This window comes from Plodia interpunctella, chromosome 7, assembly GCF_027563975.2.
Source record: "Plodia interpunctella isolate USDA-ARS_2022_Savannah chromosome 7, ilPloInte3.2, whole genome shotgun sequence".
Taxonomy (NCBI): Eukaryota; Metazoa; Arthropoda; class Insecta; order Lepidoptera; family Pyralidae; genus Plodia; species Plodia interpunctella.
In genome coordinates this window covers 8,156,321-8,183,296 of record NC_071300.1, presented here as the reverse complement: position 1 = coordinate 8,183,296, position 26,976 = coordinate 8,156,321, and the positions used below count along the sequence as shown (strand labels likewise).

Sequence of the window (26,976 nt, the reverse complement as noted above, 5' to 3'; positions counted from 1 at the left end):
AAATCCAGATTTTGGCTCTCAATTCTTACCTAATCTCTCCCCAAATCCTATCAAAGTGGATATAATCACCAAGTACCATATAGAGTCGCGCAGCGCCACGGAAGAAGCGCCGCGGTAATATGAGTAAACTATCAAATAACAGATTGGCCACGTTGTTGTTGTCAGCGATTGTAGCGCTGCGTCTATGGTATGGTACTTGTTTCGTGGCTCTCATTCTATTTATTCCTCCGTACTGTCAAGTAAAACCACAGAGTAAAACAAAAGTAAAACCGAGTCATTAGAAAGATGATTGCGATAAAATAGCATCGGTAGGAATTTCAAGAACCTCCTATACCTTTGATTTTTTACAAATAATTATACTATGTATCATAAATGTATTTATCTATTATCTTATTACACATATATTTTTATTAATAAAATGGATTTGGACAATGTTTTAACTTCTAATAACTGGTTTCGACTCACGATTTCCTTAAATTTTGTGAAATGGGAATACTTGTTTGTGTAGTTATATAAAAAAGAGACAAAATAACTTAAACAAACTGAGACCTTCATTTTTACGAACTTTCGACGTCGACGCTATAGAAATGAAACGAGATTTGGATTTTTAAGTTTCATGGTTCCATCGTTGTTTCTTTGCTTTCATGGTTTAAAAAATAAGCTAGACTTGATGTTGTCACTGTCAACAACAGAAATCATAGTTTGAAACATATGTATAAACAAAGTTCATGTTGTTTTTTTCTTATTATAAGAAGAAAAATCAATAATGGGCGTTGGGTTGCTGTAGTATTGTTTTATGTAAGTCGACGTACTTACACGTTTCTTTTTCATTGTAATATGGCGACAAGCAAAGATGTTGTTGAAGTAATAGATTCTCAATTGCTGGCTGAGAATGTTGGCTTTCTTGAGAATTGTTTCGACAATTCATTTTCGCTACAAGCATCATTACATTTGGTGAAGGAGTACGTTGCTGAAGAGGGTAAGAATACAGTCAAGTTTAAAGATTATTCACAAAATAAAACTAAGATCAGCTTTACACAGAATAAAACCATTGCTTTAGACGCTAGTGTATGTAAAGTAACGGCTACACAAAATACTAAAGTAGTTAATAAAAATCTTAAAGCTTGGGGGCTCCCGTCTGAAATAGCGTTGAAGTATGAGCAGCGAGGCATCAATGAAATGTTTGATTGGCAAGTGAACTGCCTCAGCAATCCTAAAGTTTTATTAGAATGTTGCAACTTGGTATATTCAGCACCAACATCAGCAGGTAAAACTTTAGTAGCTGAAATATTGACTATAAAGACAATTTTGGAAAGGCAAAAGAAGGTAATTGTTATATTGCCCTTTGTGTCTATTGTAAGAGAGAAAATGTTTTATTTGCAAGACATACTGTCAACCTCTGGGATCAGAGTTGAAGGATTTATGGGATCCCAGTCGCCACCAGGTGGCTTGCAGGCTGTGCATGTGGCAGTTTGTACTATAGAAAAAGCTAATAGTCTAGTCAATAGACTTCTGGATGAAGGTACCATAACAGACCTGGGCGCTGTCATTGTTGATGAGTTGCATTTGTTAGGAGACCCTCATAGGGGATATATTCTAGAGCTTCTTTTGACAAAAATTAAATATGTGTCATCTAAAAGAGATGACTGTCAAATACAGATTGTTGGAATGTCTGCAACTTTGCCCAACTTGGAAATATTAGCCGAGTGGTTGGATGCGGAACTGTTTGTCACAGATTTTCGCCCAATACCCTTAGATGAGTACTGTTTAGTTGGGAACAAATACTTTGATAAAAATGGAAAGCTTGTCAGTACTATAAGTAAAGATTCAACTACAGAAGAAACTGATTATGTTTTGAAAATTTGTTTAGACACCATTAAGGATGGTTGCTCGGTTTTAATATTTTGCATGACCAAAAATAGATGTGAAAATTTAGCTCAAAGTATAGCATCTTCATTTTATAAACTTGGCTGTTCAGGTAGTGATTTTGGATTAGTTTTAAGAAGTCAATTAAAATCGGAGAGGATACATGAAGTTCTAGAACAATTGAGAAATTGTCCAGTTGGTTTGGACCAAATACTGAAAACAACAATATCATTTGGTGTTGCATATCATCATGCTGGTCTTACATTTGATGAAAGGGATATCATTGAAGGGGCATTTAAATCAGGAGCCATCAGGGTTTTGGTAGCTACATCAACCTTAAGTTCAGGTGTGAATTTGCCTGCAAGGAAAGTTATAGTGAGGTCACCAGTTTTCCAAAGGCAACCTATAAATATACTGACATATAAACAAATGATAGGGAGGGCTGGCAGAATGGGAAAAGATTCTAAAGGAGAAAGCATATTAGTCTGCACAGAATCTGAGAAGAAAATAGGATTTGATCTCATGATGGGAATGTTAGATCCAGTCAAAAGTTGCATTGAAAGTGAGGACAAATATATGAGAGCAATACTTGAGATGATTGCTAGTCAAGTATTGTGTACAAAAGAGGAGTTGGACTACTATTCAAAATGTACTTTACTATTTGTACAACAACATATTACAGTTTCACAGAATTTACTTTTAGACAGTACATTGGATGAACTAATAAACTATGAGTTGGTGAGAATCCAGGAAGACGGGACTGAGAAGAGATATGTAGCTACTCCGCTAGGTAAAGCCTGTCTTTCGTCATCTATGGCTCCTAATGATGGTTTGTCTTTATTTTGCGAGCTTCAAAAAGCTAGGCAATGTTTAGTGTTGGAGACAGATCTTCACCTTATTTATTTAGTGACTCCTTATAGTGTCAGCAGTCAATGGGGTGACATAGATTGGCTTCATTTGTTAACTTTATGGGAGTCTTTAACTAAAGCCATGAAAAGAGTTGGGGAGCTGATAGGCGTACAAGAAAGCTTCATCATTAGATGTTTGAGAGGAGCTAATAAACTTACCAATGTACAAAATAAGATGAATATACATAAAAGGTAATTACCCACCTAATTGTGTATTAAGGCTTTTCATAATACTGATGCCAAGTTTACTAAATAAATCTTATTAAAATCATGGCAAGATTTCCTTAAAATATTTAAGTCACAATGTTTTCAAGGTTTTATACGGCTCTTGCTTTACAAGATTTGGTTAATGAAGTACCACTATCTGAAGTTGCAAACAAATTCCAATGTGCAAGGGGGTTTCTTCAGAGTCTTCAACAAGCGGCCGCCACATTTGCTGGTAAACAATATTTTTTAATTACTTTTCTTTTATGACTTATGGTGCACAATTCTAAACGATATATCACTTTACGTATGTTTTAGGAATGGTAACAGCATTTTGTCGTCAGCTAGGATGGAAAAATATGGAAATGCTGATTGCTCAATTTCAAGATCGTTTGCATTTCGGTATTCACTCAGAGTTGCTGGAACTAATGAAGTTACCGTCTTTGAATGGTATAAGGGCACGTACACTGTTCGATGCTGGTTTTGAAACCGTATCGAGTATTGCATCGGCCGATGTGAATATGATTGAAAATACTCTACACAAAACTGTGCCATTTGAATCAAATAAAGAAAGAGAAGGAGATGATAGCGATGATATGAGAAAGCGTAATAAAATAAAAAGTATTTGGGTAACTGGCTGTTGTGCTATGACAACGAGGCAAGCTGCTGAGAGTCTGATCACTGAAGCTAGAAAATATTTAGAGTGTGAAATTGGTGTTGCTGAAATCAAATGGGAAGCGGCATCTTCTAATGTAGTTAATGCAATACATAGCAATATAGTTAGCAATAGTGAGTCACATACACAAAAAAATAAAGATAATCTTTCTGTTAGCACCACGGTTAATACAGTTGCGCAAAGTAACACGAATAACATGGTAACAGCAAACAAGAAGTCGAAAATAAAAGAAGAAATAAAAAGTGTTAAAATAGAAAATACTGAAGCTGATGCAAATCATAGTAGCGGTGACACGCACTATAGTACATGTATATATAACAAATCGGATAATCTTAGTAGAAATGAGTCTATATCTAACAGATACTCCAGTCCACTAGTCGAAAAACGTGTAGATATATCTCTGAATAGAATCATAGAAGATGAAATCAAAAGCAGTCCTACTATATTGCCTAAAAATATCACTGTCGTAGATGAAATCATCTGGGATTCTCTCAATTTTACTGATGTTGTCGTTGAAAATATTACTAAACTTAAGACTGCGAGTAACATAGATTCCCCGAATATGAGTTTTGGCGAAATCGAAGATAAAAAAGAAGATTCTCTAAACACGAAAATCACGACATCGAATTCGAAATCTGTTAATGACATTAGTATTTTTTCCTCTGATGGTGATAATTCTAGTCTATTCGAGGAAAGTTTGCCAGTAGATTTGATATCTACGAAGTTACTCAATGGCGACCATTTGAAAACTGTGGCACTGCCTAAATTCAATAATGAAAATAATACATGTACTAATATGACTAACTTACAAAGCGACACTATACTAAATGCTTTTAAATCTACTTTAATCGAGTTGGAAGAAGATGAGGATATAAAATTAGTTTATGACGACGAAAATAAACCAAGTGATAACGATTTAGAAATCGCCTTTAACACTTCGGAGGAAGTGATCAACACACAACAAATCAAGGAAACTTCTATCAAAAACATGTTCATAAGTCCATTTAAACGACAAGCTGAGTCTGAAAACAATTCACCACAGCCATCTACGAAAAAGTTAAAAGTTGATCGTAAATTGGAACTAAGACCTACAGATAAATTAGACATAACTTTTATTAAACTAAATAACCCGAAATCGAAATTATTTACCATTCAACTAAATGAATTTAGTTATAATTGTTATGTTCTGAGAGATAATGATATTTATGCCAATTTAGATATATTGACGAACGTCAAAGAAGCATCTATATATTTAGACATCAAAAACGCCGAAATTAATTTAGACCAAGTGATTGGCAGTAACATTGTGAAAGTCCAACACAATCTCCGGGCAGATAATGCAGTTAATGAGAGAAAGCACCTTATTAAAGGTATAGCTGTATATTTTAATGATATTAATATTTTACTCGACCTCACGTCTTCCGAGGATGCCCTAATACGAAATAAACTGACAAAATGGTTAAGTTCGGAGTCGTTAGTAATAAAAGTCTTGAATTTAAGATCTGTATTTATTCATTTCCAAAGATCATTTGGAATAACTATAAGGTCGCGATGTGTTGATATTTCTTTAGCAGAATGGTTGTTGGATAGCGATGAGAAGATTCCAAACGTTTTGGATTTGGTATGTACTTATTGTATCTAGTTTTAAAATGTTTTATAATATCTTGTTTTATGATGTTAAGTGAATATAGTGTTCTTGAATTTTATTCCAGGTAAAAAGGTATTGTAATATAGATTTATCGACAGTTTTGCTCCGGGTAAATCGAACATCTAAGAAACTGAATCACTTGGACTCGTTCGAAGTCGCTTGTTTGAGGTCATGGTGCATTTGGATGGTAGCTGAGAGACAACGAGATTGTTTGTTAAAGCAATATACCGCCGCCCGTGATATATTTGGTAAATGTCGTATTTCGTAACATAAGATCATTGATCAATTATCGAGAGATCTGAAGAATTATTCGTACTGCTGTGTGTGAGGATGTTTGTAACTCAATCTAGTAGTTTGTAGCTTTGGTAAATATCATTTCATTTTGAATATGACATGAACAAGTGCCTGTGAAGGCCTGATTTCTGAATAAATTACTTGATTTTTTGACAGTCACAGGTAGAATATAATGGAATAGCACATAGGGTATTTATATTCGAAATTTTCCCACTGAGCGAAACCGCGGGGCACAGTTAGTATTTTATATAATCAAATTAATTGTCCAATGTTAGGTACAGGTTTCTCACGAAATCCACTTTTGGCTTGGCACTAAAAATATCATTCAGTTTAGCTTATGTGTATTTCGCTATTGATTATTTATTTATAATTTATAATAGGTTCATTTTCAATTTATGTCCTCTGTAAATGATAAATCTTGTTAAAGGATATCAATCTTTTTTTTTTGTAGATATCGAAACACAAATTGCTAAAATTCTCACGGAGTGTGAGTTGCAAGGAATCTGTGTCGATAAAGATCTAGCCTCGAGGCTCCTGCTTGATGTCAGAAATTCGCAAGAAACTCTCCAAAAGAAAGCTTACAAAATATGTGGATATCATTTCAACTTTAATTCTTCGAAGGATGTTGCTAAGGTAATTTTCTATATTTTATATCATCTGAACGTTTTCAGGTTTCCGCACAAAACGTTCCGACGTCTAGGGTTCATTTCGTTCTGTTATCTGTTTATCGTATTTATTTTTCAACAATTGATCCAACTAGATTTTTCTGTATTTCATTTCGAACGCATTTATAACACCTATTCAATCCTAAAAATATGTTATATTGCAAGGTGACACAGTGTCAAAATACATTCTACATCCGACTGCCTTACACGAAAGTGCACTCAATGTGCCTTCCATTTTCTGAATATTTAAGTGAAAATGTCGCATCCATTCGAGTATTAACGTTGGACAGTGCATTTCATAATTTTTGCCTTTTGTAGTTTGAACATACTATTTATATAACATGTTCTTTAAAGTGAACCTTCAAAGGTTCACTATTTATAACAAGATGCATTATTTGTTTCCGTCTGTTTGTATGTAATCAAATTTGACTTGCCTATAGAATTGCCTTTAGAGTAGAAATTTTCTATTTCTGATCCGAGTTTCCATGAATGCATTATTGTAGTATTAAAACAATTGCGATGATCTACCCACCTGATTTCATCATGATTTTTCTCATGCATTGAATGATTTTTTTGAATTAGTTAAATAATTGCTTTGCTGAATTTTTATTGTAATCGAAGTGAAAAGAGAAATTATTATATCTCTGATGTTGACAATAAAAACTTGTCTCAAAAGTAAACTATGTAAAAAACTTATATTTATTTTGTAAGGTCCTGGGAATATACAAAGGGCGCAGAGTGAGCACAAAGAAGAGCGTGCTCACTTCGCACAACAGCCCAATGGCCAGTATTGTGATATACTGGCGCAAGCTGAACTCCATCCTCACCAAGACGTTGTATCCCCTCACCGAGAAGGCCTGCGTTTATAGTACTGGCGATAGGTAAGTCAAAATATTTATACGAATGTACCAGCTGTTGCCCGCTGCTCCGCTCGCGGGCATATTCTAACTATCTTCACACCAAAGATTCCTAATTCAAATTCAAAAGTCAAAACTTATTAAAACTAAATCTACCGCTGAAGAAGCGGCGTAACAAACTTCAGGACAGCCTTTTGTCTAAGGACGTGAATTAACAAATGTGGATCTTATAATTTATTTACCTCAACATCGGGTTGAGGTAAATTAAAATATTAAGATCCAGCTTTCGTTTTCGGACCCGTCACTCCGTTTTGATGAGAAGTAAGGACAAACAAACCCACTTTCTCATTAATAATAATATTTATCGCAAAATATCGTGAAAAAAGTGTACGTTGGTTGACAATTTAAAGTCACTAGCGTGTATGCGGCTACTTGTCTTTAGATGCCGGTAGATAGTCATAAAAGTCATATCAGATGCCTTTAGGCGACTTGAATATAATCTGACATCAGTGTTAGCAATAACACACGCGAAATTCTTAGCAAACACGTCTCTATTGGAAAAATAATAAATTTTCGCTAAAATATTTATTACACGTCCGTAGACTGCGCTAACAGTAATATTATGGAGCTGATTTATATTCGCGATGCATACCTCATTAAATAAGGATTATTTTTCAGGGTAACCCCGTCGTACACTATGTACACATGTACGGGCCGTGTGAGCATGCACGAACCGAATTTGCAAAACGTACCACGAACATTTTCCATACCCTTGACTTATCTATCTCTAGAGGATATAAGGACTCATGACGTCGCAGAATTTAACTGTAGGAATGTATTCAAGGCCGCGCCAGGACATGTCCTGGTGTCGGCAGATTATTGCCAGTTGGAAATGAGGATTCTGACGCATTATAGCAAGGACCCGGTTTTGATGAAGATCATGAGCTCCGATATTGATGTTTTCAAGTCCATTGCGGCTTCTTGGAGTAACCTGCCAGAAGAAGAGGTGAGTTCCATAGGTGCCTATACAATTTACCACCTCACTTGACAACATTTCGACGTTGTCTTGTAAAGCAGTCGTTAAAATTTGTATGTAAAATAAATTCACTATATTTATATCCTACTAATATTATAAATGCGAAAGTGTGTGAGGATGTATGTGTGTGTGTTTGTGACTCTTTCACGCAAAATGTACCGGACGGATTGTAATGAAATTTGGTAAACGGGTAGAATATAACCTGGAATAACAATAGGCTACTTTTTATCTCGAAATTCCCACGGGTGCGAAGCCCCAGGGCGCAGTTAGTATTATTATGATATTAGTTTAGAAAATATCAAGTTTGATTAATGATTGTATCAACTTTTGCCGAAAAACTTATCGGGTCCGAATCCGTGATTGATGTGCTGCAATTATTCACTCACTTCAGTTATAGTTTGTTTTCGAATGTTTCTCTTGAGTGTTTTCCGAAAACCTATTAGTCAATGTTGGCTAATCTGTTAGTCTGATATAATGTTACTACTACCAACTTTTGTTAGGGACAGTTTTTTAATATGATAATAACCAGTTTTATCAGATTTTGTTGGGATGATTTCGTATTAAATCGTAAAATGATTGATGAGCTAAAATATATTTTAAAGAACGATCAAAATAAATTACTTGTGTATACATTTAGTAAATTTGGTTTTATAAATTGGTAATAAGATAGAAGAACACTTTGTTTTTTATTTTTATTCGATTATACAAAAACGATTATTTGTCTTCATGATAATGCATCCATAAATGTTTCGCCATTATGATTTAATTTAAGTTAGCGCTTACGATAAATGTGTGAGATAGATTAATTAAATCATATTGCCAAAATTTCTCTCACGTAAAGTGCGCAAAAATAATTACAATAAAATTACAAAACTTGATGTTATGAATATGGTGGCCTTATTGCAAACCGCAATAAGGCCTTAATATTCATATAATATCTTCGTCGTAACCTAAAAAAAAAAGAAACAAAAAAAATCTACCTATGATATTATACGATTATACGAGCAGCAAATTACACTCAAAAAATGTACAGCGCCTTGCGTGTACATTTTCAGGATGTTGTTTTGTCTGCCTCGCTTCTGTAGCGCATCTGCAATGTTTGCTGCGGCACACACTGATGACTTCTATTTTGACGATGATTGTTGATTGCACAAAAAAAATGCACATACAAAGATAGCAATAAAAAAGAGACACATATGTATGTATTTATAGTCTTCTTAGTTTAATCGCCCAGCTCGTATAACCTAATTAAACCACTAGGTAGACGACGACCTGCGCCAGAAAGCAAAGCAGCTCTGCTACGGCATACTTTACGGCATGGGTAACCGCACTCTCTCCCAGCACCTCGACGTCACTGAGCTAGAAGCTGCCATGTTTATGGACTCTTTCTACAAGACATACCCTGCCATCAGGTCGTTCACGCAATCTGTAATACAAGAGTGCAGGTCTAAGGGTTATGTGGAAACACTATCGAAGCGACGGAGGTTCTTGAGGGACATCAACAGCAATGTTATGGCAAAGAAAAGTGAGTGGCGTGTTTTTTTATTTTAAATATTTGTTTTACGAGGGCTGCTATTTATGTATCCGGAATAACAAAATTAAACAAACATATATTATTACATATGGTTTTATTGTTTCTCGAAGTATTCTCCGCGATGATCTATGCACTTCTGCATACGATGAAACGAATTTTCAAAGCACTTTTTCCATTCTGATTGAGGTATGTCCAAAACGTGTGTTTTGAACGCATCAACGGCCTCTTCGCGGATCGAAAAACGTTGACCACGTAATTTATTTTTAATGTTTGGAAATAAATAAAAATCATTGGGTGCCAGGTCGGGGCTGTACGGCGGATGACCCGTCAATTCAATCTTTTGACCCTCCAAAAAATTATTTGTTTCAGCCGACTTGTGGCAGCTAGCATTGTCGTGATGAAGTATGATTCTGCGTTGTGGGTTGTTCTTTCGTATTTTTTCAAAGACTTCTGGCAAACAAATGGTGGTGTACCATTCAGAATTAACCGTCCTACTATTCTCTAGTGGCACTGTAGCTACATGTCCGTTGATACCAAAAAAACAAGCGACCATTTGCTTTAAAGTGCTTCTCGCACGAACAACTTTTGTTGGATTCGGTTCATCTTGAAAGACCCACACCGTTGACTGCTGTTTAGTTTCAGGGTCATAAGCATAGATCCAGGTTTCGTCACCTGTGTAGATATTATAAACAGCTTTTGACGTGCCACGGTTGTATTTTTTTATCATTTTCTTACACCAGTCGACACGAGCCTGTTTTTGATCTACGCTCAAGTTGTGCGGAATCCAACGCGAACAAATTTTTTTAACAATTAAATGTTCGTGTAATATCGCGTGTATACTCGTCATACTAATGCCCAGAGACGCCTCTATCTCGCGGTATGTAACATGACGATCTTGCATTACTAATTGTCGCACAGCATCAATATTTTGTTGTACCACTACCGATTTAGGACGACCCTCCTTAATTTCATCCGTGAGCATAGACCGTCCACGTTGAAATTCCTTAAACCAATAATACACAGTGGTTTTCGATGGTGCTTCATCTCCAAAAGTTAAAATCAGTTGTTCGATGCACTGTTTTTGAGTTAATCCACGCCGAAAATCATAATAAATCATCGCGCGAAAATGTTCACGAGTTAAATCCATGGCAATGATGACAAGCTATTTTCAAAATTGGCGCCAATTGAAAAAAACAAATGACAGGGACATGAAAAATATTTATTCTCTAGCCGAAGAGTTCTATTTTCAAATGTTGTAATTACTTTTTAAATATTCTAGAATTATTGGCCAGTTCCGGATACATAAATAGCAGCCCTCGTAATTTGTACTCCCACAGATTTCGTTCCCGCAATTTCGAGATCCTGCTTAGCTGAGGTTTACGACTTTTTAATATCCCACCGGGAGTTCCAACGATATCAAACTGTTATTTTATTGTATACTAGATTTTGCCCACGGGAACAGTATATTTTTACTATATCTGGAGTAAAAAGATATGTCCTCGTCCGTATTTTTAGTTTGTTAAGAAGGTAAAGCGTGAACGTGAACAATCTTGAAATATAAATCCTTTAAAAACCTAAAGGTTTTAAAAGGTTTTCTTTAGCAAAAGCGGTCTCGCGAAGTTTTATAATTAGTACACATCATTCGAGAGTTTTCACAGAATTATATTATCTCATTTGCTTATTGAATACCTAATTAAAGCGTCTAGAACTCGAGACCGAAGACATTATCAAAAGGAATGGTAATGAACGGTATGTATTGTTTGACTTTCAACTTTTTCCACGTTGGCTATTTTTTTCTTCTATTAAAATGAATCTTGCAATATGATTACCTCAAATAATTAAGGTAAATCTTTATTTAACATGCTTTCTGGTTTGTTTTGATGTTTGTTCTGTTCTGCGTATAAAAGCCACATTCAGGCAGGCAGAGCTAGACTATAAGAAATCATATGAGCAAAGACGTATAGCACAACTACCTAGATTAGTTACACATCCCGCTTAAAATGTACCGTAATGTTATAAGTAGTAGCATACACCTTGCCTGATTACCGTCATACTTACAAAATTTATCTTTTTGACATACTCCTATATAGCCAAAGCGTAATCAACCGCAAGACATGTACTGCATGGATATCTATGCGACGGTAATAGCGACAAATTTGCAATGAATTTGGTAGTTGACAGTACTGTTGACTATGCTATGAAGTAGCTATCACTTTGTCCATTACAGGTGCTGCAGAGCGACAGGCAGTAAACACCAAAATCCAAGGATCGGCTGCGGACATAGCCAAGGCCGCCATGTGTGCCATAGATACAAAAACTACTACAGATAATAATAAACCTCGATTGATTTTACAAATGCACGATGAACTTATTTACGAAGTGGTAGAGAGTAGTAAGGAATCGTTCATAAAGGCTTTAAAGCGAGTTATGGAAGAAACAGTGCGTCTGATGGTGCCCTTACCCGTCAAAGTGAAAACTGGTGTCACGTGGGGTTCTTTAGAAGAAGTTAGATTTTAAATGACAATCTTATGGAATCATGTAGTCATTGCTATTGCATCCAGTGTCTTAGTTCTGTGATATTTTGGATAACCACATGTGATATTTTTTGTCTTTTTTTTTGTAAATATTAGTTAAAATAAAATGTTGTATTTTTCTATAGCGTTTTTGCGATGTTATATAAACCAATTAATCTTATGGAGTTGGCTAACGACAAAATCATCCCATTAACATTATCAAGAGTGTTACTGCATGTTTTCATTGACGGACTGAAAAACTGCCATCAAGTGATCTCCCCTAGTTATGCTAGTTTGGAGAACTCATAGACTTCGGGCTGTTGTTGGGAGAAGTTAAACCCTGCTGAGTGGAGTTTTTCTGCTAACAATTTGAGTGACAGTGGAGCTGTGCAAACCATGGCCCTTCTTGTTATCCTCCTGCGCAGTAGAGGATCTCCAAGTGGATAATGACAAGGCGATTGCTGTCGCCTTTCATTGGTCACCGCACCGCAAAGAAGATCGACAGATGCATAGCTCTTAAATGTAGAAAGATGTCCTCAACGAGAACATGCCAATGGTTTAACAGCTAAGGAAGCTTACAAAGACTATACTAAATGGAGAAGATACTGTAGAAACGCGGCCCCTGGACTTCATCACTTGTGACTGAGAACGGAAGCGATGAGAGAGAGAAATATAGCATAGTAAGAAGAAATTTAAAAAATGGCTCTGGGCAATGATTACGGTTCAGATTATAAATACCTGTCACGTCCCGGTCGTAACTTTGTTAGCGCTGGACTTGGCAGAAGCGCGGCATGTTTATATTTTATCAGGTACGTTGGTTCTTTTTACGTAGATAATTTATCTTTATTACATAAACACATATTTAATTTATATTTAAAAAATATATCTATATTCATTAAGTACTTTGTTGCACATACCACTTTGGAAGTGTGTCTCGCGCAAACTATATTAAAAAAATTGTTTCAGTTCTAAGTATGGGAACCCCCAAAATTTATTGTTTTTTTTTCTATTTTTGTGTAAAATCTTAATGCGGTTCACAGAATACATTTACTTACCAAGTTTCAACAGTATAGTTATTATAGTTTCGGAAAAAAGTGGCTGTGACATACGGACGGACGGACAGCCAGACAGATATGACACATATATAAGGGTTCCGTTTTTGCCATTTGGTTACGGAACCCTAAAAACCAATAAATAGTAATCTTATTAAATTGTACAATACAGCAGACGGCAGACTATCATAATACCCAATCAAAATATCTATTCATAAATGTTAAGCCCCTATTAGTTCGATCAATTATACACAAACATACAACTCAAAAGAAAACACTTCACCCCTCCGCCCAGCGCCCTCTCGGCGTATTTTCCCTGGCTTTCCCACTTTCTCTAGTTCCGAATACGCTCACCAGAGGGCGTGGTGGCTTGCGCCCCAACGTGATCAATACGTGCGCCGCGCCGCCAGCGAGCTTGTCACCCTCAGCTTGTCACGTCAGATCGTCCGACGCTTGCTCCCAACAATACTACACTCTCGATGTATCTCTTATGAAGATGGTCCGAAAATCAGACAGGTCCGCCCCGACCTGAACGCGCTTAGATTCGGGTTAACAGTTTTCATTAATCGCCAACATGCACCTTCATTTCGAGAGAAACGTTAACGCTAAATGTGACTGCACGATACTGTCGCTGTCATGGATGGGGAAAGTGCCCGACGAGCTGCCTGAGGTATGTTATATATTGCATTAACCATTGAGACCATCCTTCTTAGACAAATTAGATGGTCATGGTTAATGACTTGCTTATTTGTTCACCGCTTTTCCATTTCTCTCATTCTTCATCAATTACCCGATGAACAATTAATTTTGTAAAGAAAATTTCATGCTGTAACGTTTCTGTAATTTATCTGATGAAATAAATTACAGTTGTTGTAGAGCTGCATTAATGTCTAACGTATATTTGTAAACGTTTTGGCATGTTATTTCATAATTGATGGTAATTACAGCACGCCACACATCGCTAATGAAAGTCGCCATACTAGCAACTACATTGCGGGCGGTCGGTGGCGAATAGATTAGTGTAGAATCGAGCGTGATCGCGCGCATTACAGCGATGCATTAAATTTCCATTTGGCCCGTCCGTAGATCGAAAGCGATTCGCAGCGGCCCTGGAGACTTGTGGGGAAACAACACTGCAATAGTAATCTGCGTTACGGGCCCGAGGGTTGCCATTCAATTACAGCCTCCTCCCTGACCCATTTCTATTCAAAGCCTAACACCTAGCAATTTGGGAGCACCCAGGAAATAGCTGCTAAGATAATACGGCGAGGTTTATTACGGAAGCTGCGTCGGGCTGTTAATCCCGACGGTAATCCAGTCTGGTTTCGGTCGTGTGGCTTCATTTAAATTGAGACAAATGTACTGTTCGTTTTTGCTTTTTCATTTTATGATGGTATTTTTATACTTTACACAGTTTAATTTAAAAGGAAAACGTATTTTTTTGGTTCATTACCCTGTAAATTCTCCAGTTCAGTAATTATTTCTTGCGACAAAGACGCTAGCCAAGAAAATAATTAATGTTTTAAGTGGCTACTTTTCTGCGTTGATAAAATACACAAAGTGGTATGTTTTAGGCTTTCGTATATTTTAGTCTACAAAATACACATAACGATTATTATTATTCGCCAAAAATAACTCCTCCGCATCGTCTTGTCCACTTTTAGATAATAGATAATAAGACGATAAATCGTATCAAGCTAGTTCTACTATTAGGTTTGTAGAGTATTAACTCTAACCAAATTCAGTCCCTGAATTAGGCAACCATAAATGGACAAATTGATACGCGGGTATAAAATAGATATTAGCTTCTCTAATAATAAAGACTTAAAATTAGTAAGATTTTTATCCCATTTGTATTTGCAAACATTACAAGAAACCCCTCTACATTGTTAAGATCAGAATCGGTTCTGAAAATCTAGTAATCTAGCACTATAGAGACAGGATAAGATACACCTTATAATTAAAAATACGTAGGTCATATATTTCGATTTGGCAGGGAAGCGAACAGAGTAGTAGCACTCTTGAAAATGATCTAAAAAACCTAGACATTGAAACTATAGTACAGTCAACATCTCAGCGATAAATACACATAACTCGTTTTTTAATTATAAATGAAATCTACTTTTCACGTTAATTATCAATAAAAAAAAGAAATCAATAAATGTCAACTAAAATCCAAAGATAAAACAAAACTCTTATATTGTTCGTTATAAAGTTCGTGGAATCAAATCTTTCAAGTCGGAAGTAATATCTGTAGAATTAACCCAAGAGAATTTCCAAGTGACGGAACGGTGGACATTGAAATGAATTCCGTTCCGATCGGGAGAAATCGCACGACGTAGATTATATAACATCCTTCCTCCTTATTATGCGATTTATTTTGATACCTACTTATCGCAGTGTTTGAAATGTTAAAATATTCATGAATCTTCGCCAGAAAAATATTATGCTTACCCCGCCCCAAGTAAAAATCCTCAATTTAGTTTATTTAATAACTTTCATCCAATCGCTTTGGAAATTCAATTTTCTTGCCTAAGAGATTTAAAAAAAACCGGAGATATATAATCGTCGTAATATAGACGTGGGTTACATGAAAGTGGAATAGTTTTCTGTTTTTCACCTCGTTTAAAGTAAGGTACATGAATTTACGACATTGGAGCGGAAATAAAGTTAAAACAACTTTTCTTATATCGCAGAGTATGCTAATATATTGAAACGTTACTCTGTAACCCGACGTTCTGCCGCTATAAATTCTTCTTGCGATTTTAGGATTCCGCAATAAAAGCGTGATAACGGAATATGCGAACCTTATATCTACTACTACCCGTTTATCTCCAACTGCCTGTCAATCAGCTATTTATATCTCAACAAAGGCGTAGTAATAAATATGCATTTTAGCGACATTGTAAAAAATAATTATCTTAACATTAGTAAATATAGAGAAAAATCACACAAATATAGTTAAACCCAAAGTAAATTCAAGATTAGAGTTATAGGGTAGTGAGGTATAGTAACACAACAATAGAATATTTATAAAAGTTTTAAAAATTAAACTATATAAATGGCCAATCTGAAAAAAAAATTATACGTCTTTATTTGACCCGCATAACATGATATAACAATTATAAAATAATACTTAAAAATAATTTTGGTGGCACCGTGGTACAGTTCCCGATATTACGCAACTTACACAAGAAAAAATCTATAGGCTCTAATTCGCGATTGTATAAAAGTTTATTAACTTTCGATAACGACGATATTGTATCAGCAGCGTTTTTGTTGTGTTAAATTTAACTTCATTAAAAGTTGGACCTAGAGTTCAACAAGTACTCAGTATTTTTTCTGCAACGGCATTTTCAGTCATTATTACTTTTTTCCATTTATAAATGAAAGTTTATTTATGTCTAATAAAAATGTAAATAATCTCTTTAAGTAGATCCGTGAGAGAAGGTGGGTGGTCCATATTGTGCTGATAACAATATGTTTGTATAGACAAGCCTCAGTTCCTCTGTCTAACATAATTAAACGAGTAGGTATTCTAACTAAGCACATACCTATGTTTTTCAATTTCATTGCAAGTAAATACAAAATATCCCTTGTTCGTGTATTTTCTGGTTCTCGTCATGACAAGATGGTACCACCCAACACGAAACTTTTGTCCGTCAAACCACAATAGATCTCTAATAATACATCAAACTGAAAGGACTACATATAGAATTGAAAATTCTGCGAACACTCCATGATGGTCTCTGAAAAAGGAAAACTTAGAATCACATCCATTAGTGGATTAAATGGATCAAAGCAAACGGCGTGCCGAGGAATGTAATGCCCCGACGACTTTCCGCTTAATACTTTATTAAATACTAATATAAGGATCAAATGTAAAGATTTCGAGGATTTCATTAAATAATAACAAACAAACCGTTTCAAACGATATAAATGGGCAATACTCAACCTCCAGGCCGAACGACCCCAAGTAATGGCAACATACAATAATGTAGAATCTATTAGGACAAATCACACCGATTGAGCTAGCCCCAAAGTAAGAAGAAGGTATATAGTGTAGGAATCAAGATATCCCTCAGATTATTCCGTGCATGATATACGAGTATAACACAAACTCTGGCGGGCCGCAAAGTTTCCTAAGTGCATTCGCATCACATTGCTTTGTAGTTCCTCCTCACTCCGGCCACATGCAGATTTACTTGCACTACTCTCTAGCCCTAGTTCTGAATGCAAGTCATGCATTTGATTTTACTTATTATACATTAAAATGTGTTTTGCTAAGGTTAATTGTCAAAACTAAGGTAAAATCATAGTAGACACTTACCTGGGTGAAAATCACAATTTAAAAATTCTGCTTCTTGTAGTGAAAATTAACGATTTCCCAAAGCGACTTACGTTTGCCCGGAGATGAGACTTGCATAGGATTGGTTCTTGATTGAACTTATTCATCCAATTTAATCCCAATCGTTGGAGTCTTAAGCTTTAGTTTTATTATTTTTATTTCATCGATGCAAGTCTTAAATCATGAATTTTTGAATTGGTAGACTAGCTCGCTTTTCAGCTAAACCCCCTCGGCGCCGTATTTAAACATAGGCAGCTGCATATAGGCCGCCACCGCACCAAAAAACAACTGGTGAACCTGCGTCATGAAGGATTCCGACGATTCCGTACAATTTATAGAACTATTATAGGTTTTTCTGTAATATAATAATTAAAATCGATATAATAATTAAGATATTTAAAATCGAAATGGCTGTATGTAATGTACTTCTTGTTCACCGAAATAGAATTTGGCAAGAAGGTGAAACTATCAATACATATAAAGGGAAAAATCCCAAAGTTGGTAATTTAGAGCGCGATAAAAAAAAAGACTATTCTAAAACGTCGCTAATGACGTCAAAAGTATTTGCCAACCAAATTAAAAGTTATAATGAACAGATCAAATAAGTTTCCTAGCGTCTCGAGTGACTTTGTATCAGAAGAAAATCACTTGATGTTGAGGATTTCGACGTAAAAATAAATAGTTAAAGAATATCAAATATTGTTTTATGTTCAGTCAGTCAGATACTTATAAGCTCAAGAAAATAAACGAAAGGTCAACAATGCGTATTATTACAGTGAAATAAGAAAAGTGAGCGTAATCATGGAGTTTTTCCTCAACCTGTTGATAGTTATACACTGAAATCAGTGCTAATCAGGCTTTCTTAACGTTACTAAATACACATTGTAAGTAATTATATAACCTTAAATCCGTAAAGTTAACGGTAACGGTTTGAATTATATTTTTATATCACATTGTTACCAATTAAAGTTCTAATTATCGATAGTTTTTCTACATTAAGACGTTGTTATCATTTCCTCTTCCTTTATGGTTCATTGCTAATCTTTAGAACAAATATAGAGAAAGATCCTGTGTATTAATTTGTGCATAGTTAAAAACTGTTTAGCGGTAACTTTACCGTTACTAACATTGGTAACGTTATTCGCGTTTACCGTTGCATATATAACGTTACCTTTGCTAGTAGCGTTACCCCCACTTGGAAGCGGTAACGTTACCGATTTTTTACCGATATCCAAGCCCTGGTGCTAATTGGGTTGCCAGACTAATGGAAGTGCAGTTGGGATGGGGGCTAATATCTGCCTAATTGGCAATTCGCCTTCGATCTCCGGTGTCACGTCCGCACTCGGAGTGAACAGGACACGATCTATTACGTGTTGGTTAATTGCCTCGCTTCCTATCTTATTATTGTTGTAAACTATTTCGGTTATAGTTAGGTCACAGTTAGGTGGACTGACCCGTAGTCCGTCCTACTTATCTTCTCGGAATCTTACAGAAACTCGAATGTACTTAACAACGTCATGGTACCTATATATTACAATTTGAAAACAAAATTTTACATCAAAGTTAAGAATGTCACTAAAGTAGCAATACTTTGGTCACATATGTCTCTTTTCTGGAAATCTCCAAGAAGGAAAGTTAATGCAATTAATATGTACAGTCAACAGCAAATCAACCTATCCAAATTCATTGCAAACTCGCCACTATTACCGTGCCTTAGAGGTTCATGAGGGTAACTTGATGTGCTGTTGACTGTACATAGATATTTTTTACTTCGAGTTCAATAAAATAAAAAACAATCATTTACCGTTACAGTACGTTGTCTAATTAGATTTCCATGAGGCCTTTACAAGTAGACTCATAGCTTCATGCTCTTAGGAGTGATATTCACTGGAAAATTTTATAAAATATTTTTTCTCAAATAACCCGATGGCATGTAAATTACAAATCAAATCATTTATTCAGAAATTAGACCTCCACAGGCACATTTTGTGTGTGCACAGACACTCACCAAAAAGAATACCGACAGATTAGCCGCTTTTTAGATGTGGAGCTAGAGAAGGATGGAAAAAATAAGCTGGACAGAGAAAAAGCAATGAAGAAGTGCTGGAAATAGTAAATGAAAAAAGAAGACTGCTGACAGTAATAGAAGGGGAAGAATGATTGACACGACGCCTTTTTAAAACTATTTTTGAAGGAAAGTTGAAAGGAAGAAGAGGTCCAGGGAGACCGAGGAAGAGTTATGGAAGCCAAATGAAAGAAAAGGCAGGCGTTGTATCGTATCGAGACCTTAAAAGCAAAGCCGAGGATAGAGAGACATGGCGTATACTCCACCGGCCGAGAGTCTGAAACAGTTCTCCGACAATTGCTTTGTCTACGAACGTTTCGTCGACACAATGTTTCGACATCGGGCGTTTGAACGACAGAACCCTTTATCTACGAACGATTCGCCGACAGAATGTCTCCTCTATTCTGTCGGCGAATCGTTCGTAGACAAAGCAATTGTCGGAGAACCGTTTCAGACTCTCTAGTCGGTGGAGTATACGCCATGCCTCCCTATCCTCGGCTTTGCTTTTAAGGTCTTCTGTCGTTACCGAGAGCCGTTTCAGAATCCCGACTAGAGCATAGCCCTTAAATAATAAGAAGAAGGCACCTTTTCACGTGTTTTTCAATCTTATAGGTATAGTAATTATTTTATCACAAGTTACAAACTGCTGGCTAGATAAAGAACTAAATAAAAAAAATACTGGTAAAAACCGGCTCATGCAATTACTAGGCGGTTTAACTTATTCGGCCAAGGTCGCTCAAGTACAAGGTCTTTTCAGCTGCAGCATTTATTTTACAGCTTAGACTTCACGGGCTCTTATACTTAGTGCCTACTTTTATCAACTTACTAGAGAATACTTTAGTGTTCGCAAGTAAGTACTTAAGTCCCTTTTGACTAAAACTAACAATAGTAGGCGGAGTCTTGTCATTATTATATATTTAATATATTGAAACATTCATATCCCATAAATAATATAATGTTTATTTCTCTGTATCCAATAATATGTATATGTATAGTTACATAGATTTTTCTGATATCTAGTGCAGGCCCCGGATCTCCACAATGATACTGTCCTATTATTTTTAACTAGCTTTTGCCCGCAGCTTCGCCCGCATTAATTTCGTGCGCTCGCTCATAAGTTATTATTATCAATGTCTCGGGATTTAAGCAATGTATCGCGATGAAAGCTATACCAGATTTTAAGTTAGACCTACCGCTATACAACTATAAAAACCGCATCAAATTCCATTCAGTGGTATTTGTGTGATGCGCGAATAAATAAACAGACAGCCATTCTAAAAAAAATTGCTTTGGCTTCTATTAGTCCCATAAAGAGTTAATATCTCCTATGTAATGAAAAATTTTATTATATGTATTATAACTTCCCCATGTTTGTAAGGCCTTTTTGTTGTGGTGTAAATAAATGATTTTTACTAATATAGAAAGTAAAGCAATGTAATCAAATGTAAAATTAATTAAAAAATAATGAACGTTGAAAAATACGCTACACCAAGTTGAAATGACAAGTACTTACTAATTGATGAATCTGCAAGTGACGGCTGCCACGTTATACGCAAATGTTTCGAAACAAAAACTTTGGCCCATGTTGAACGTTTGTTGCGTGTGAATCAATGTTGTCTGAAAGACCATAAAACAGTAGGATAATATTTAATAGAATAAAAGTAACTTGCTTTTTCAGTTCAAGTTCTGAAGTTCTACTCTTTCTACCACCAAAAAATCAACGCCTAAAATTTAGTCCTGGCCGCAAACAAAACAAATATTGAAAAAAAAAAACTAACAGCCCGTCCCAGTTTTTCCCATAATAAATTATAAACCTAAACCTTATTTAGGAATCACACTATCTATTGATGAAAACCGTACAAAAATCCGTCCGATAGTTCTCGAGGGAAATCTTTGGATAATATTTTATGTAACGATATGCAAAGTGTATATTTGACTTTCCATGGGTGAAGGTACCTTAAGGTAATTTTTAGTTGCGCATATGTCTGTAATCTGGTACTCAAAAACTATTTTGATAATAAATAATACACAACACATTCTACAAAAATAAGATACATTTTCCAACACATTTACTACTAAATTTTATAATACTTAGGTTTTTGTTTTTATTACAAATCCAATGTTTGCTACGCTATTTTGGGTCATCGAATAAAGTATCTTATTCCAACAGGAGGAGGGCTGGAAATTGAACCGCAACAACTACTACCAAGAGGGCTGGCTAGCGACGGGCAACGTGCGCGGTGTGGTCGGCGTCACGTTCACGTCGTCGCATGCGCGCCGTCCACACGAGCTGCCCCTGAGAACCAACTACAACCTCAGGGGACACAGATCTGACGTGAGTCTCTCTTTCACTCTTTGGTGCCCGTTAAATATATGCTATATCTGTTTGGTCTAATGGTAGACTGGTTGTCCAAGATTTATATTAGATACAGTGGCCTCTGATAAAAAATATGTGATGATGTGCTCACTCTGACAGAAGAAATTCCCGCCTATTGCTACTGATGTAAAAGTTATAACTGATAATTTTATTTCAAAATTTGGAACAGATTATTGCAGTGGAAATTCATAACGCGTTACGTTAGTTTTATTTATTATCGACCAAAGTACCTAATTGGTTAATAAATAAATGAAATATGTATGTTCACAATTTGTATAGTCAACATCACATAAAGTTACTCTACCCTGCATTTACTTCTATGGCGTGGTAATAGCGGCGTGTTAGCAATTAATTTGTGTAGGGTGATGGGCTGTTCACTGTACATACTTTTTTGTAAGTTTTTAAAGAAATACAATATTGATCTTATGACCGGCCGCCTATCTGACGTCAACCAATGTTGTGCTTATGCCCATGCAATGTTGAAATTTTAGAAAAAAATATCATTATCTTCACTATTGTGCACGGGTGTGTCCATCTCTAGTCAACCCAAGCATAATTGGATAGGTACATTTAAGTAAGTATACTTATTGTCTTTTCAAGAAAGAGGTAACAATTGAACTATAATAACAAAAGATAGGATTTGTTTGTTAACTGTTATAGGGAATATAAACGTATAATAAACTTGAATTTAACATAGTATTACATGAAGTATGTGTATAATGGTTAATTTTCTGCCTACGCATGACATCTGAATATCCTATCTTTACTACAAAGTCTGACTGACACGCCTTAAGCAGTATATTACACACGAGTACACATCTAAGTAAAATAAATACTCTTTGAAATGTACGTAACGTAAATATCATCTAATACGAAATTGAGAACAAAGGAATTGTAACTTTTACCTCAATACATAAACCCTGGAAACTCATTTTTTGAAAAATAATTCCATGCCTATTTTTGTTGTTGATTAATTAAACTTATCAAACTGAACATGATATTTACAATATAAACACCCGGATCAAAACTCAAATACATGTTTACCAAGTAATGAGGAACCCGAAACCTTTCATCTTCATACTGGTATTATACCTAATTTACCACGTTCACCCGTGGCCTGCGAACCCGCGATTTACCGTTAAAATGCCTTGGCAACTAAGCGGGCTATTGTACAACGAATTTTAAAAGCATACATTTTTATTACGGAGCAGCACAGAATCTGGCTTTCTAAAGGAATAGAAGAGCCATCTTGATCAAGGGTTTCTGAAATCTGAAAATCCATATCCAGACTAATATTCTAAGTGTGAAAGTGTGTTCGTTTGTGCTTCTTTCACGTCAAAACAAAGCATTTGTTTAATTTATTGAGGAGATTTTTAATGTGATAATATGAGAGCTGGAGTGTGACGTAGGCATACATAAATTATTTTAAAAAAATATGTGTGATATATATAGTAAACCACAAAAAATGTACCTTTTACTTTTAAAAATTACTTTTCTTATATTTTTGTAATTTGGTTGAATGTGAGTGAGCAAAGGAACTTGGGTCCTATGTGTGCTTTATAAATAAACAAAATTATGTTAACACTTCTATGTCTTATTATTTATTCAAATCTCTGTGGAGAGCTCTCTCTTATACATAATTAAATAGCTTAAAACAGTCGAAAAGCAACGGTAGCTTGTAATTCTAGGAAGGGCATCGTTAAGGATAATGATCCACTTTTTTCGTTATATTTCTATCCCGGCTTGGAGTAAACCCGGGGAACACTACCTGATTAACGTACAGACTTTCATCTTAAAAAACTCACTTTTTGACATCAAATATTTTCAAAAACATGTATTTATTAGTTTTTTTAAATTCACTTACGTCGTGCTTACCTATTTAAGTTGTATGAGTATCTTTTTTTCTAAATATCATTTTGCTTAGTATTTTAGTTATTTATGAAAAATGTCCAAGTATAGTAAGTTCCTTTCACGATACCAATCGACAGAAAATCCCCGTAATCACTTTAAACGGAGGTAAAGCTTCGTTTTACCTCTTTATATTTAACTTGATCCGCTTTTATTGTATCCCATTCAGCCTTCAGGATCTGCCAGTTTTATTTCCATAAAACTGGCCTTTGTAAAAATGAATTTATATTCCCCGTTGAGAGTTCTCAATATTTAGGTTCTTATTTTAACCATTTTCTTTTCTAAGATTTATTTTTCTCTCATCGTGGTTTTCCTTTTTATTATGTTATGACGCTGGTTGTAGCACTTTCGTAGCTTACAAGAGAGTCGTAGCACAGATTACATGGTCGTCGCAATCCGCAGCAATTTCGTAACCTTACTATACGTAGCTTTCTGTAGCACGTAACATTTATCTCTACCACAAATATCCCAACTAAAGATCCAGAAAAAATACTTTAATCTTATTCTGAAGAGTGGAAATTTTCAGTAAATCCTCCAAATACAAATCTACCGTCGCTTTGCTCTTTTTCCTCCAACAGTGGCTTTTTTATTAAAGATTACTGGAAACAGGCTTTGTGATTACCTACTGCTCTTCAAGTCTTCAACAGGTGTGCCTACTCTGTTGTGTAAATGTAAAATGGTTTATGTCAGATGCGTCATGATGTAAGCGTTTTTATACCTGAAACCCGACCATAAATAGCGAAATTAATAAAAAACACGTAATGTTTCCATTCGGGTTTATGTACGGGCGGAAATAAAAAGCAGGCTCATGTCGTTTGCCGCTTGGCGCGCAACAACGAAAATTTGATCGCGGTCGTTTGCGACGCGAAATGCGAATACTGCTCTAGAATAGGGAGTGTACAGAAGCATTGGCGTCGCTAGGCCTCGCATCTGTCCGGAGCCTCAAGAGGGGGCCTCGCAAAAAAAACTCGTTTAGTCATTCATTATTTTATCATTTGGGTCATTTAATTTAAGGTCATTTTTTTACTTCGTAGTAAAAAAGGCCTCACGAACTTGATGTTGCCGACGTCCACATGTGGTCTAGCGCTGCTACTGCACCAAGGCATAAGTATTATAAACACGGAGTAACTTACTGAAATCAGTCAAAGACATAACCGAAAGTATTTATGTAAAGCTTTCTACTAAGTTAATACACTTTTTAGACCATGTAAGGTTCTAATTTAATTCGTGTTGTTTATTGGTATATTTATGTATTTTTATTATGTTCATTGGAAACTTAAAGAGGCCTTTTTGTATCTTTTATATGAGATTGCTGCATCTGCAGAGATCTATCCCTTTGTGTGTTATTATTATTATTATATAGTATGTCAATGCCGCCTAAAAATAGCAGATAAATTCAATATCAGAAACACATTGAAACTTGAACATGTTCATCAATTTTTTTCCTTCAGGATTTCAAGGTGAAAGTTGATCATCAAGTTTATGTTAGAATTACTTCTGAAAAAAATAAATACATTTTATTTTCTTTATTGAATAATCTTTTTTGGCTTCTGACTAGAAAAAGCCTTTTATATTTTTAGTCGAAATTCGCCCCGGGACGCCCGACCCGACGTCGCGCCTTAATATAAACAAAATATTTTTTCGGTTCTAATATAGCTAGCTCTGACAGATAGTAAATCCTTACGTTAAAAAATATAATTAACAGCGATTTTATTTAGTCTTTAGAAACAGAGATGATGAATGTGCCTTTTGTGCTTTGTTGATATGAAGTGTCAGTTCTGCACCCAGTTTATTGTAAGATTTGATGTTGCCGGCTGAGCTACCGTTATTGTTATTGTGCCGAGGATCGACATCGGCTTTCACACGGCTTTACTCATCCTACATGCCGTATTGGTATCTCAGTGGCATTTGTATGTTGACAAATAAGCATACGCGCCCAATTGAAAAGGATCATTGGCGTTTATTTTTTCCTTACCAAGGCGTGGGGGTTTTATTTCAAATTTATAAGTTTGTGTATTTTACTTTATTGAAGTTATATTTATAAATCCTTACATATTATAAATAGAAGTATCCTATCGCGTCTGTCTGTATGAATGAGATAAAATACCGGACGGATTTTTGTACGGTTTTCACCGCGAGCGAAGCCGGGACGGGCCGCCAGTTATTATTAAATAAAATCAATATTCTATTTGCCACTATATGCTATAAATTGGTAGCCAATTTGGTAAAGTAAATAAATAGAAGTTATGAGAAATATATTTTATTTAAATTCCTTTATTTTCACCTTATAAATTAGTAATGTAGAGTTAGTAGTAAAGTTGGTAGTTGTGGAGTGCAGGAGGAAATTATCACCAAACAAATCACCGTAGTTATTTTCCATAGACTTGCAAGTTAATGATGTTGGCTTCATTCGGTTTGAATGCACTCTAAATAAATAAGTATCGAATGTAACTTGCGCAAAAATATGTACAGTAGACTGTCCAAATTAATAATGATATAAATAGGTGAATAAACGTTTAAATCTCATTAACGATGACATATATACGAAAGTACACAGACAGTTTTGTCATGTGTCAAACCAACCCAGTGTTTCAGTGTTTGAAATCACTGTACATACACATGAGCCACATGTGAGCCTAAAGCCTTCTGCCTACACGAGTAATGGCCGGCGAGACAGGGTCAAAAGGGGTAATTCATTATGTATGTGATGTGGCCAATAAATCTACTTGGAAACTAACGCAAGTACTTGGCCACGAGACAGCTTCCCTGTTCGCTAAGTTCCTCTTTGACTTCAAACTTGCGTAATATCGGGGTTTCGCTTTAGTGTCATACCAATGTATTTTGGTCAGTAAAGGTCGAAGCAAATGGAAATCAATAGTCTTTGCCTAACATTCTGTTAAATAGTGTGTGTGTGTGTGTGTGTGTGTTACAAATAAAAAAATAATAACCTGCCATTTATTAATAAAATTAGCACATGATATGGTTAATGTGTGCATATATGTTTTGAACAAAGATATGAGTACAT

General features: G+C 35.5%; 2 protein-coding genes across 5 annotated transcripts in view; both read left to right on the top strand.

Annotated features, from left to right (window-relative positions):
• Positions 1-134: 134 nt before the first annotated feature.
• On the top strand, positions 135-12,344 carry PolQ (DNA polymerase theta). Its single transcript, XM_053748193.1, has 9 exons — positions 135-2,966; positions 3,089-3,213; positions 3,297-5,275; positions 5,367-5,550; positions 6,048-6,229; positions 6,973-7,142; positions 7,797-8,124; positions 9,415-9,679; positions 11,916-12,344. Exons 1-9 carry the CDS (start codon positions 712-714, stop codon positions 12,203-12,205), a joined length of 5,778 nt encoding a protein of 1,925 aa, XP_053604168.1. The 5' UTR covers positions 135-711; the 3' UTR covers positions 12,206-12,344.
• A 145-nt stretch (positions 12,345-12,489) lies between these two features.
• Positions 12,490-26,976, top strand: part of Tusp (tusp) — a 37,590-nt gene continuing 23,103 nt past the window's right edge. For 2 of the 4 annotated variants that reach the window (XM_053748197.2, XM_053748195.2), the window contains exons 1-2: positions 13,040-13,923; positions 21,837-22,001. In XM_053748197.2, coding sequence (XP_053604172.1) covers positions 13,828-13,923; positions 21,837-22,001 — 261 coding nt within the window. In that variant the 5' untranslated portion in view covers positions 13,040-13,827. Of the gene's footprint in view, positions 13,011-13,039; positions 13,924-21,836; positions 22,002-26,976 lie in introns of those variants that run through there. The other 2 variants (XM_053748198.2, XM_053748196.2) reach the window with 2 other exon arrangements.

What these genes read in the sequence shown, in the direction of transcription:
- PolQ (XM_053748193.1), top strand. Translation starts at nt 712, where the DNA reads ATGTATAAACAAAGTTCATGTTGTTTTTTTCTTATTATAAGAAGAAAA. An exon ending in AGCGGCCGCCACATTTGCTG is followed by an intron (nt 3,214 to 3,296) that starts GTAAACAATATT and finishes CGTATGTTTTAG; the next exon opens with GAATGGTAACAGCATTTTGT. An exon ending in CTTCGAAGGATGTTGCTAAG is followed by an intron (nt 6,230 to 6,972) that starts GTAATTTTCTAT and finishes TTATTTTGTAAG; the next exon opens with GTCCTGGGAATATACAAAGG.